This window comes from Hippoglossus hippoglossus, chromosome 23 (assembly GCF_009819705.1).
Source record: "Hippoglossus hippoglossus isolate fHipHip1 chromosome 23, fHipHip1.pri, whole genome shotgun sequence".
NCBI classification, from domain to species: Eukaryota; Metazoa; Chordata; class Actinopteri; order Pleuronectiformes; family Pleuronectidae; genus Hippoglossus; species Hippoglossus hippoglossus.
Genome location: NC_047173.1, coordinates 11,808,163 through 11,821,673, shown reverse-complemented (window position 1 = coordinate 11,821,673; position 13,511 = coordinate 11,808,163). Strand labels below are relative to the sequence as shown.

The window sequence follows — 13,511 nt, the reverse complement described above, 5'->3', positions numbered from 1 at the left end:
GCCAACTTTTCTTTTGTTTTGTTCAGGTGACTCATGTCCACGTTGTGATCGCAGCTGTAATCTCTCACTTACAGCCCATGCGTCACGCTGCGTCTGTGTCCGCGTGTGATCAAACAAAGGTCAAGCTGAAGAGGATCAAAGACACCTGTGGTCTCTGTTGGAGGGATTCTGATTGGGACTGGCAGCAGAGCCACTGGGTGATTGGCGTAATTGACTCACAATCATCGTCCCTCGCACAAACAAAACACACAATGACGGCTCACAAAGCTGGAAAACAATTGGCCGCGGTGGTGAAGAGAGAACAAGAGCAGAGGTCAACATTAAAACCATCCAAGTTGACATTTAAGATCTGTATCTTCTTACAGTATGTACGGGAATTGTTTGCTTATAAGCTGAATGAGGCCGTGTTCCATGTTTGATTGAGGCACCTAATCTGTGATGTTAGGCAGAACATTTCCAGCTAAACTGTGCAAACCAGACACTGTATATAAAGATGGACGAGATGACAGCTCCCCAAAAGTGAAGCCAAATCTTCCTGATTCCCCCCCCCCCCCAGTGGTTGGCTGCAGTATAGGTTGTAAACCCTGCCTACTCCATGTTTGTAGATGGGACATGGGACAAACTAAAAGGTCAAGTAGGCTACATGTTTAGTACATTTTTTCCAGGATGTTCTTTTTTCATTTTAAGTAGTTCTTTGATTTCTCAGAGACTTTCTAATTAGTTTTTGATGCTCTAAAAAACAGGTAAAACGCCCTTGATTGACAATACCGTGCAGAATCTGGCTTCAAATGACGTCATTACAACATAGAGGATAATCCAATTTTCACTCTGAACGCCCTAACTTGTCTGCAGCTGTGATGCTATTAAAACGAGTTTGAGAGCGATCGATTCAGCCAATATTTTTCGTGCACATATCAGATATGTAGATATAGATTTTTATGTGTGCGAGACTACAAGCTCGCAAAGAAATCAGACAGTCGGCAGCACATTCATTGAGGCTGAAAACCTGCTGATCAAATAAGATCGGTTTCCGTGTCAATAATGTATGAGTCTCCGGTCAATTCCGGGCATCCCATTCCAGTCAGATTGTCTTCATGCCTGATTGGGTCTTAATGAGAGCCTTCAATTATTAAAATTAATTTAATGGGATGGTATCTGCTGCTCCACCAACCGGGAGACCAGAGCTACTCCCCAGTTGAAAATAAACCGTATAAATAAATGATAGTATAAATAAATTCAGGTGTAAAATGAGTTGAATTAATTATTAAAAGTGTCACTGTAGCGTACAATGTGTCTCCATGGTCTCCAGTTTAATGAATGCACATCTGTCAGCGGTGGTATGACAACAATGCACTCCAGTAGCCTGATGAATATTCATTGTGCAGAACATGTCTTTTGAGACATGAGGGATTGTCATCCTGAACGTGGGACATGTTGGTGACAATAAACCTTTGAATTTATGTTGTTCTGTTTGTTTGTTTGTTTGTCAAACTTCCGCAATGTAAACCAGTGCAGGCTACATCTACTTGTAAACTGTAAGTGTCAGTTGGCACTATTTTATATAAAAAAAAGTCCTTCACTCAACTGTGTTTGTACAAAACAGTTAAAACTGTAACGAATCTTTGTTGTGCTGCTAAAATGCACCATATTTATTTTACCTTACAATGACGCTTCAGATTCATTGAGATCAGCAAGTTTGTATAAGTTGAGAAGGCAGAACCCCTTATATATTAATAGTAGAAAAAACAGTAGCTATAACCGAAACGTGCGATATGAACAGAACATTGTATATGAAAGGAAATAAATCATTCACACAATCAAACATTGACTGGCACGTGTCTAAAATCCAAACCTCAGTAAAAACGTTTTGTGAACTAAACACTCAAATGCCATCTGGTCTCAATGTGTCTGCCTATACGTGTTAGCCCTGCTTTAGCCTCACCCCCATAATATAACAACACAACATTTCAGTAAACTTAGGCAACATCCACACAACATTTGCATTTTACTCTGTTTACAAACAAAAACGTAGTTGTGTGGAAGTAGCCTAAATACACAGGCACGACCTGTAAGTGGCCCCATAATGAAACATCAAGCACCACTTAGGGCTGTAGTGCAGTTGCATCTATGGTTATGTTGCTTTTAAAATGAGGTGTAGTTGGGTGCTTTGTTCGCACGTTGCAACCTGTTCTGAATTTGCAGCATTTCCCTTTTTTTTAAGGGCTTATTATCAAGATCATAATATGCACCTCCACTCTTCCTGTTACACATGCAGATCGTCTGCTTTGGGCGCTTTCACTTCACGCACAAGCACGAGCAGATGTTTCCACTGCAGAGAAGCGTTCTCATTCACTACCTGGAAAATCCTCCATCATCATAGCAATTCGAAATGGTGCAAGCGCACATGGCTTTTAAAGGGAATGGGAGATTGCTCTCTGATTGGTATATCGCATGACGATAAACGGGAAGCTGACACCGTTGATGGAAAATTCATGACTATCATTCTTGGAAGATCTAAGCCACTAAGGTTTCCCTGTAACTGCACATATTACAGAAAGTGTTGTAGGAATAATTTTGTGGATTATGATGGAAAGCAGAATCTCAGTGCTCGCTCCAATCACAGAGGGTTTAAAAGCACTCTTCACTGCCATGATCTCTTGAACCTGTCAACCATAAAAAAAAGATTTAGGTATGAGTGATTGAGTGCACACGTGTGCACCTGTGTGTGTCTGTGTGTGTGTCCGTGTGTGTAGGTGTGTATTAAGAACCGTAGGTCTAATCGTCCAGAAAACCAAGTGTCATCACATCTTTGATTGGGCCCAGCAGGGAATCAGTCAGCACACTGCACACTCCAGGTCTTTAACGGAAGAGCCTGTTGCATGCTGGGAAAGCAGGAGGTGTGTGTTTATCTGCTGGGCCACCAGTGTGCCTGCGACGGCGCAGGTGCCAGGATCTTCACAGCCTCAAGTCCCACACGCCCTTCTTCCCTCCTTCATTCCCTCCCACCTCCCCTTTTCATCCCTCCATCTTTTCCAATCAGCAGCTCTGAGATTAAAAGTAAACACAGAGGTAACAGTCCAAGCCGCCAATACTGACAAGACCAATGCTGATTAAAATTAGCCTCAGACTGGAAAAATACACCGAGCTCTTTGTCTCTGATTAAAGTCTCCCCTGTGTAAACTAGCACAACCTTCCTCTATTCTCCTTCTGTTGTCCTCTGCATCCCCCTTTCATTCTTATTTCTTGCACTTCTATCATCTCACAGCATTTAATGACTGAGATACGGGTTTGTCACCTTACCCAGGTGTGTGTTGAGACCTTGTCTGCACATCTGCGGATATTTCTTTGAACGGATATTTTTCCCCAGAGACTTTTCCCCCCCGAAGTCTGCATCAACAATCTATCAAGAAAGAGAGTGATTTTTGGTTGACATCCAGTTTCAGTCCCGGGCTCGTACCAAGATTTATTCCAGCAGGTGTTGCTGGCTTGTGTTTGGATAATCATCCGTGATTCACAATGGAGAGACATAACTTAACAAACTGAAAATAACAAAAGTTATTCCGACAACAACAGTGAGTTAAACGCTGGAAACTCTAATATCAGTCTTTCCATCACTCGCCTGCAATGTCTTTCCCATTATGATGCTTCTGTCCGTTTGATTCTCAACCATGGGTTCTGTGAGGTGCACAGTAAAGTAAACACAACAGTAAACACCTGGAAATCATTATCATTACAAGCCACATTGCATTTCCTGCACTGTCTGTCTTGCACTTTAATTTCAACACCAGAGCTTCTGTAATTCAATCACTGGCCCCACAGCAGATATATGAATCCAGCACCGTGCATTTGTGAGTGCGTGCGTCTTGAAGGAAAGGGAAAGAAATCACATCTTTTAATGCAGTTTTAACCATCATCATCAACTCCGCTCAAATCTTTCTGCAAATTGAACACAATGAGACGAAGATAACACTTTCAAAATAACTACTGAGAGCCAGGACATCTGCAGCAAAGTGTATGTGTGTGTACCTGTTTTCCACAATATGCAGAGGTGCTGCGTATTTGCTTTCAAGCCAAACACAAATACAAGCTTTTCACGGTAATAGCCTGTCGGGTAACAGAGGTACCTTGCATGTTATCTACAAACCCAGTTATGTCGCTGCCGGAACAAAGCGATACATAAAAGGTCTGGCGCCAGAACAAGAGAGGAAAAGTCAATTTCCAGTGACATTCCTGCAGCGTACAGAACGTGGTTACACCGAGTCGTTCAATTACGACGTGTCGAACATATCATTCATGACATAACTTGGCATGCATACTTAATGTAGCGCACACACACACGCATCCACATCTGACCAGTGTGAAAACGCTCATCAGTCACTGACCGGATATGCGCATATTCTAAATCACTCAGCTTCGTGGATAATGTTCTACTGTGAATAATGTTAATGTGAAGTGTATCTGAAGGTTAGTGACATGTTAATCCATCTTTGTTTAGTCTGGTTTTTGCTGTAGGTAAAGTAAATCAATGAAAAACATTTCTAAGACTCTTACAACAAAGTTATGACATATGAGTGAAAATAATGACACCTCCTTTATATAACGTGTCCCATCAAATTTAATCTGTTGCAAAATGAGGAAGAAAAATGTAAAGAACTTTTGGGGAAGAAAGAAAATTACATTAGGGGTTTATTGAAAATAGGAAAAGTACTTTATCTTTCATAGCACATAAGATGTGATTTAAAGTTTAGAATAGCCTGAATACATAAGGTTTATGAATCACTTAAAAAAATAAATCCAACTGTGTCGGCCAGTTCAATTATCTTTGCTTGTACAAAAGAACCAAGCACCGAGGAAAAAAAATGAATAGTGGTACAAACTACAGTTCATGTTGTCTTTCTACAGTTGATGAAGGCCACAAGCCAAAATGTGTCAGTGTAGGGACACAGTTTTCTAAGTAGGTGAAGTCTTCTCTGCTCCTACAGTCTTCCTTGTCTAACCACGATAGCTACTTTATTATAGATACTGGATTTGTTTCAATCGTTTGACTGACACTTACTTTCAGTGGATTAATATGAACATACGGAACACTGCTTATTGGGACATGATTTGATTTGCTCACGATTTGTCGTCCGGGTTGAGACGCTTATGCACTCGCACACAAATCTCAATGTCAACCTGACGCCGTAAAGAGAAAGCTGAGCAGGAAACACTGAACCATAACAGATCATCAACGTAGAAGAAAGATTAGAGACAGGGGCATCAATCACAGCTAAGCAGGTGTCTTTGACATTTCAGCATCATAATACCGTAATAATTATTGACTTTTTTAACCCGCAAAGTTCAACCCCATCCGAGGTTCTGTCTATGAATATGATAAATCATAATTGCAAGGTCAATGGAAGTCAAGTATTGATCACTGCATGAGATAAATGCACATCCATTATCCTTGAACAACAAATTAAGAGAATGAATGATTGGGAAATGAATGATTATTGCAAAGGGTAGATTTTACAGTGAAATGGATTCAGGGAATTTACTGGAGTGTGGCCGAAGATTTAGGAGCTGATCTGAGAGCAATTATTTGGCGAATCTGTTGGAGAATGAGGTTGAACTGAGGTTAAAGCTGCTTCCACACATCCACAGAACTCCGGATATTCTCCTAAAATTATTCGTGAGAACGCAAATGTTCGACAAAAAGCGAGATGAATACAAATATCTCAGGATCCCAATTGTCCAGAGATTCTCCGGGTAGAATACTGGAGCCGATGAGGGTGATGCGAAACCTCCTCTAATGACTCCATCATCTTTCTGAACAGTCAAAAGTAATACCCCCAATCCCAAGCCCAGTTTGGTAAAGTGTCCAGCACCACACATCACTTTGCAGGATCATACTCTTTCTGCAACAAACACACACTCACACACACACACACAAACACACACTCACACCTCTGAGAACACGTGGCTATTAACATCTGCCAACCCCACCCCGGATATCCCACCCACCATTACCTCCACCTCAATGTCTTCCCGCTAGACAGTTTTCCATTTGCACCTCTCCTCCCTCCCCTCCCTGTTGGGGTGTTCGAATCAGCCTGACAAGGAACACCACTTCTGGTTGCCCTGAGCAGTCACTCCTCCCCCTTTCCCTGTTCCTCCCTTTTCCCACGGGAACATGGTGCTATTATACATAAACAAGAAGCCCTGAAAACAACATGCGGGTTTTGTTTTTTTTCTCCCCCTGCACCTCGACTGAGCAGACAGGTATTAAAAGGGGGTGGGAGCTGTTCATAACCACACTGCTTGTATATAGGGGGACTCAAGCTGTTCTTTTTGTTTGCCGGACACCCTGTGAACAAGTCTATTTGAATATCAAAAGGAAAAACAGGGAATGTGTGAAATAGATTTGGAAGCGAGTTGATTAGGAATAAATCTTGGGAGTGGCGGGAGGTCAGGGGTGCGAGGAAGTTGGAAATGGCAGAATACGTATGTGCCCGCAGGGAAAAGGGGAGGAGGGGGGGGGGGGGGGGAGTTTGATGCGAGCGTGTCCGGGAAAAGCATGCGGTGATAGGCAGGCTTTGTGTACGGCCCTCGGGGGTGTCACTTCAAACGTGCCCCGGGGCGAAGCAATATCGCACCAAACACAACGAACGGCCACAGCACAAAGAGAAATAAAATAAGAAAACACAAAATTCAGCTAATGCATTACCGGCTTGGTGTGGACTGCAGTAGTTATTGAGATACTCTATATTCACACTTCGCCTCCCAGATGACCACTGGGGCACTTTGAGTCATCCGCTGCGCACACGCACGCACACGCACACACACACACACACACACACACACACACACACACACACACACACACACAACAGAGAGGCAGGAGGTCGAGGATGTAGAAGTGTAGCGGTTTGGAGACGTGCAGCGGGGAGGAAAGAAAACACATCTGTAGCTTGAACAATGTTGTTTTCATCATTTATTCATAGGGGACGTGATTGAATCTGGATTAAGGTTGTGTGATTCGGAGGGAGCGGTTTGCAGAGGATACAAACACACCCGCAAAGAGTAGAAACACATTCAGACCGACAGCTGAGGGTCTGCTGTATGTATGTGAACTACACAACGTGCACACACTCTTGCCGGCAGTCTCACTACGTACACATATTCCAGATGTGGCTGCATATGGAGCCATAATAAAGTCTTTAGATGGAGAATTGGATTAATTGAAGCATACGAGTCATGCTTGGATGGAGAATGCAGGCAATTAAGCCCCCCCTGCATGTTTGTATGTGTTCGCGAGGCATTTGAATATGCGTCCGCGCAGCCGTGTGCTCGCGTGTGATGATATATGGCGTGTCCTTACAACACTCGGGAGACATAAATTACAGGAATTACAGATTAATTTCAAACCCATCAGAGATGTGTGATTGTGGATAGATTACTAAATCATCACGCATACAGCTGCCCTTATCTGTACTTACAGACGACTCGTGCACAGATGTGTGAAACGCTGTAACCTCATTTAAAGTCAGTATCGCCCGAAAAAGTAAAATACAGCAAATGCAAAAAGTACAGAATCATTTGTAGACTTTTTACTTTGTTTAGTGCGAGACCATTCTCATGCATTTGTTAACGGTGCATAGCTGGATTTAAAAAATGGACAATCAAACTCTTATTTCTGAGGCTGTTGGTGAGCGTTTAAGTTAATAACTCTTTTGACTTGAAGCAGGCCGTGGAGGGAAAAAGAATTTAGGAAACTCCAAGTGGAGAGACTGAGAGACACACATGACTAAGCTTGGAGTGTTGAGTAATCCCGTAGCCAGAAGAACTCATCAACTCAATCTCGCTTTTTCTAACTCTTTATCCTCTCCCTCCCCTCCCTACAGTAAGTTTAATTTGAAGAAGAAGAAGAAGAAGAAGTCCCTTTCCACACAGTCCAATATATATTTTTTTCTAATTTCTTCCTTGAGAAATCTCTTAATGGTTTCTTCGCTGGACCCTGATGAAAACAATGACTTTTAACCCCCACCCCCACCTCTGCTGCATCCATCCTTCCCCCTCCCTCCATCACAGTCGACTTATTTCACTCTTCTAAATGATTTCTTACTCCTTCAATCTCCTCTGCAGCCATTCAGGGCCCTGGCCGGGGCTCGTGGCCGGCGCTACGCATTGTGACAGGTAAAATGAAAGCGCCAAAGAAATCTCATCTCCTTATGAACGCTCCGAGGCATTCAGCCAGTCAAAAATCATATTTTTTCCACCCTGCTTTCTGCGGCGCCGACAGATTGAAGAAGAAAAAAAAAAAGTGAGCTGTTATTTGAAGGCTATTTGAGGTTTTCCTTTATCCACAGTTAATCAATGCTGTTCTTTTTTGTGTGGTGGTGGTGATGGTGGGGAGCTGGAGCAGTTCATTTTGTGTACATTTACACACTATATGCAGTATGACTTGTTAAAAAATAAAGTAATTAAATATACTTTAGTGGAGTTTTTTAAAGGTTGTTTTTAAGATATATACAGAATCTTAATTACTTCCATCAAGGAGGTCATGTTTTTGTCTGCTTTTATTTGTTTAGCAGGATTATGCAAAAACTACTGGACGGATTACAACAAAATTTGGTGGAAGGATACGTTATGGGTCAAGGAAGATCCTACGAAATCTTGGAATGGATCTGGATCATTGTGCACATCCAGGATTGTTTTTCTGCTTTCTTTAAAATTGAGAGATTAGGCGTTCAAAGAGAATAATTCATAGATCTTGACGGAAAAAAACTGGCATATACAGGGGAGTGATACTTTTGAGTGTGTGCAATTTGGTGCAGATTCAAATAAAAATCTGGATCTAGTGAATTCTAGTCATAAATATGAAGATATTGTCAAAAAAAAACATTTTTGCATGCTGTGATAAATAGAATTCTCTAAAAAATCCAAAGCAATCTACTTCCACCACCGCTTAACTTTTTCTCTTTTATCCAAACAACGTCAACGAGGAGCTCGGTGAGTAGTACCAGACAAACAGCGCTGTCAGGCACCGCTGATTGAAACCTCAAGGTCGCGGGCAGAGAAACACAGAGTCAGAGGGAGACAGAAGAAGCAGCAGCAGTGGAGCAGCATGGACTCTCCAGGGTCTGGCTGTGTAGCTCACTCAGTGTTCTGTTTTGTGTGTTTGTGTGTGTTTACGTGTGTGTGTGTGTGTGTGTGTATGTGTGAGAGAGAATGACTGTGGATGAGAGGTTTTCAAGGCCCCTGACCTGCTGGTGGGTTGCAGAGTCACCCTGCTCTCTGCCTTTTGCCGCTCCACATTCCTCCGCTGGTCGCCTTTCTGTTCCTAGACATGTGTCTCTTTTCAATCTGCAACATACAGTCTCTGTCTCAACAGCACTTCATTTATATTTGTATTCACTGTATGGCAGCAGTCTTCCACACCCCTGTCTCCATCTTTGCCAATTCACTTTACACCTTGTCTGTAAACTCAAGGCAAGATTCACACGTTAGCCGTCTCTGTACTCGTCGATCTATCTGCATGTAGCCTTATCTTTTGTCTCTCCAGTAAGCTAGTAAGTCTTGTGTCTCCTACTCAGATCTTTTTTTCGCAGTCAACCCATACACCTCCAACAGTTCTCCCTCTTTTCATCCCTCCACCCAACCCTAACCTTTGCTGCCCTTTCCTCTCCTGCTTTATCCCCCACGCCGCAAAACCCTACCCAATTTATTCTTGTCTCTCTCACACTTTTCCCTTTTCCCACATTTCAGTCAATACTTTTCCCACCTTCTGCCCTGCCATCTCCCCCCCCCCCACCACCCTCTCCCTTCATCTCACTCTCCTTCTACCCATCTCCATTCCAGCTGTTCAGGAGTCTTCTGCACCGCCCCTCTCTACATTCATCCCTCCATCCCCCTCCTCACCTTGTAATTCTCCACTCTTGCTGTAGAGTTCTCGCCTCTGCTCTCTCAAGTAGGCACTCATGCTGATGGCATGGGAAGACGATTCAAACCTACAAAACACACCAAAGGGTTAACAAGTGGGCACACAATACAACAATACATAAATAATGCAACAGCAAGCTGCAGCGAAGGGTATCCAAAGATCAGCGGCCTTGGGTATGAGATGTTAAACAGAATAATGTAACATTAAAGATACTTTTTGTCTTTTGAGATAAAGTCTCTTGTACAGAAGATACTTTATTCCTTTATTTTTGGACCAACATGAACCGTAGAGCAAAAGATTTGATCCTCACTTGAAAAGAGACTGCTTGGCACGCTGTGGCTTCTTCTTGGAAAAAAAGGCAGCAAACTCACTGCCCGTGCTGGCGTAGGAGAGCTGAGCCGATGGCTCTGTAGCACTCCGGCTGTTCTTCACATCAAGATATTCCATCAGCAGACCCTAGACGACACAGAGCAAAATGTGAAAAGTTAAGAAGCACAAGAATGGAGGTAAGGACCATCTTAGTCTCATCTTAATGGGATAACGGCCTTTATGGTATCAATAATGGCCTTTCACTAGGTGACACCGGTTCAGGTTGTTGTCTTTGCATAACAAGCTGTGTCTACAGTCGACAATGATTTTTAAGGGGTTGTTGTCATCTGGCTACAATTTGAAGGGACGATAATGATGAATCCTGGTTTTCTCTGGCTACTCCGGCTTCCTTCCACAGTCCAGAGACATGTAGGTTGAGTTAATTGGAGATTAACCATACAAACAAAACAATTATCTGCATCGAACTAAACTGGTCCATAAAACATATTATTTCTAGAATATCACAGAGTCACTTATAATAGTTCCTCTAACACATAATGTGATATTTTAAAGCACAGTTAAAAAAAAAAACAGTGTGAAGTTACTCACTGGTGCCACATTGTTATCCTCATCTGACTCCTCCTAATGTTATTACACCAAAGATAATGTCACATGGAGTTTATCAATGACTTAGAAGCTCCCACTCGGGATCATATCCTGTAAGCTCGGCCTGTCTATTCTCTCTTCACCTGTAAGATTATTCACAAGTACCTTTTTTTATCCATACGACCAAAATAGATCGTTAAACTGTTCAAATAAATCTTGTGTGTTCGGATCATTAGCTGTCTGGTGTGATGCTGCCTAACACTACAGCTCACTGAAGTGCTTAGTTCAATTTCTCCACAGCGACTGTTCCAACTGTGGTCACACTATTCTTTTCTTTCTGGGAATATTTTACTGCAATTTATTCTCATCTATTTCACATCATTTTTAAAGAAATATGTATTTACAATTGCCTTGCTCTGCAGAGATACATGTCTACGATATCAGCTTGAGAGATTGTGAGCAGCAGGTCTTCTGTTTATCGTGGCTTGTAGTATCACAGTTTATTACAATTCACGACAACATTTTATCAACTAAAGAGAAGAAAATAAACCCTGGAGATAGAAAAAGGCCACTGACATCACTGGGGGCATTTGATGACCACCGCTGAAACCCGCGTCCTCCATTTTCCTGAACTGTCGGCATGATCCATGGTGAAATCCATCAACGTCTTATCATGCTTCATAAAAATCTTATCAACTTCTAACAATAGCCGAGGACAAGCACATCGAAACTGTGGCCAGATAGAGAAAGTTAACTTCCTCTACTCTATCATTATATCTGCACATTCCCTACGTTGCTTTGACTGGCTCTCATTTTTCAAACTCTCTTACTGCCTCATCTCTCATTTCTCACATTTCTATTTTCTCTCTCTTGCGCCGTCTACCTCCGTTCGTCGTTTCCTTTCTCTCGCTCGCCCCGTCTTCATTCCTCTCTCTGTGTGAATACATATGTTCTAAAATAGCCTCCCATATCTAATAGCTTCATAATTTAGCGGAGCCATTTAGCCTGTGTGTGTCTAATTCTGAGGCGCAGAGTGGGTCAGGCCGGAATGGGACAGGAGTAATGGTAGAGCAGATGGAGATCCATCCCGACCATAATGATGTAATTAACGCTGCGGAGAGCACCCCCCCGTCATGCATGGGAAAGCCTTCACATGTTAGCGCCGACATTAATTCAAGTGCACACACATATTTGCAAGAGCAGATATAGGAAAAAGATTACGGACAAGAAAGTAACTTCTGGATATGTTTCAAAAATACATATTGATTAAAGTACACTACAGGTTTTAATGATATTTAAAAAAAAAGAGGTTGATGTTTTTTGTTACAACTAACTAGAAATGTTTTACTTATAAAGAGCCAAGTCTCCCCAGTTCCTAATGTTTTATCTATGATTGAATCTTCTTCTGAAATATCAGGCTGGAAAATAAAGGGTCAATAAACCTGAGGCTATGTTGATACCCCAAGGTGCATAAAATCAGCAATCGTACATTCCAGTTTAACTGATTGGAATGAATATATTCAGATATGAGGCTGTGTTCAGGGTCAAAATTAGGAAATATAATTTCCACTAGTTAAACAGAACAATCTGGATAATGGAATTGAATAAATCCGGATTTATTGGGGGAAAAAAAACACTATAATCTAATCACATCTCTAAGGGAATCTTTAAACAACATAATCATATGATTAAGGACCATCTGAAATGGAAAAATGCCAAGTATCAGTCAGAGAATCTGTTTGCCTCAAGAGCGAATGGAGGACTGGCTCTTCCAAACAAGGAATTATGTAACATGGCATTGGGCAAATTATAATCCTAACCCTGGGTGGGTGAACATGGAGCCTTGAGGTCCACCTAACCCACTTTAACAAGATTCAAAATGGACATGGGTGGGAGAACACACAATTTGGGTGAGTGCAGTATAAACAAAGCTACTCTTCCATATGGAATAACCCTATAAATATGTGTATTTTGAAATAATCCTTTCAATGAGATAAATGGCTGGCAAAAGGAGTACATACAAATGTGACCTCTGCAGAGATAATTCATTTGTCTTTGGGCTACAGAGGGAAGCAGAGGAGACTTTCTTGTACCATATTATATTCTGCATCAGTATTTCATTATGAAAATCTCAAATTCTCACACTACAATTTGCACTATAGTTTAATATGTCAAGGGGATCTTGATAATGAGATAAGGGAAGATTCATGGCAGGCTGTTAAGACTACAGGGGATGCAAGAAGTTCATCCATTATAAAATTCTACATGGATATTATTTTTACAACCATGAACGTGATTAAAATGGGCCTAACCCAAGATAATAAATGTTGGAAATCTAACAAGTATATAGGTACATTTGTATTTTTTGGTATTGCGTTTTTTTGAAATACTTGTGACTCTAGCATTCTTCTTTAGCAGAATCCCCGTAGCTTTGTCTGTTATGGAATAAATCTTCCATTCCACCAGGGCTTACTAAGGCACAGCTATCAGTAAGAGGCGTTATCTTAGCATCCAGGCTCATGTACAGAGTGGATTAAACTTATGACAGAGAAAGATTCTGCTGAAAATGGGACTGTAAATGTCCAAAGAAAAATGAATTCAGCATCATTTTGTGTCCTTTAAAACTGCAAAATCTTCGTGGAGGAATGTTGGGGTGACAGACTTCTATTTTTGT

At 41.8% G+C, this 13,511-nt stretch overlaps 1 protein-coding gene across 1 annotated transcript in view; it reads right to left on the bottom strand.

Moving 5' to 3' along the window:
* Nucleotides 1-13,511, bottom strand: part of exoc4 (exocyst complex component 4) — a 112,248-nt gene that overhangs the window by 72,167 nt on the left and 26,570 nt on the right. Inside the window, exons 9-10 of the mRNA XM_034578378.1 lie at nt 10,233-10,378; nt 9,901-9,989 (exon numbers count right to left, since the gene is read on the bottom strand). Of these exons, the coding sequence (XP_034434269.1) occupies nt 9,901-9,989; nt 10,233-10,378 (235 nt within the window). The remainder of the gene's footprint in view (nt 1-9,900; nt 9,990-10,232; nt 10,379-13,511) is intronic.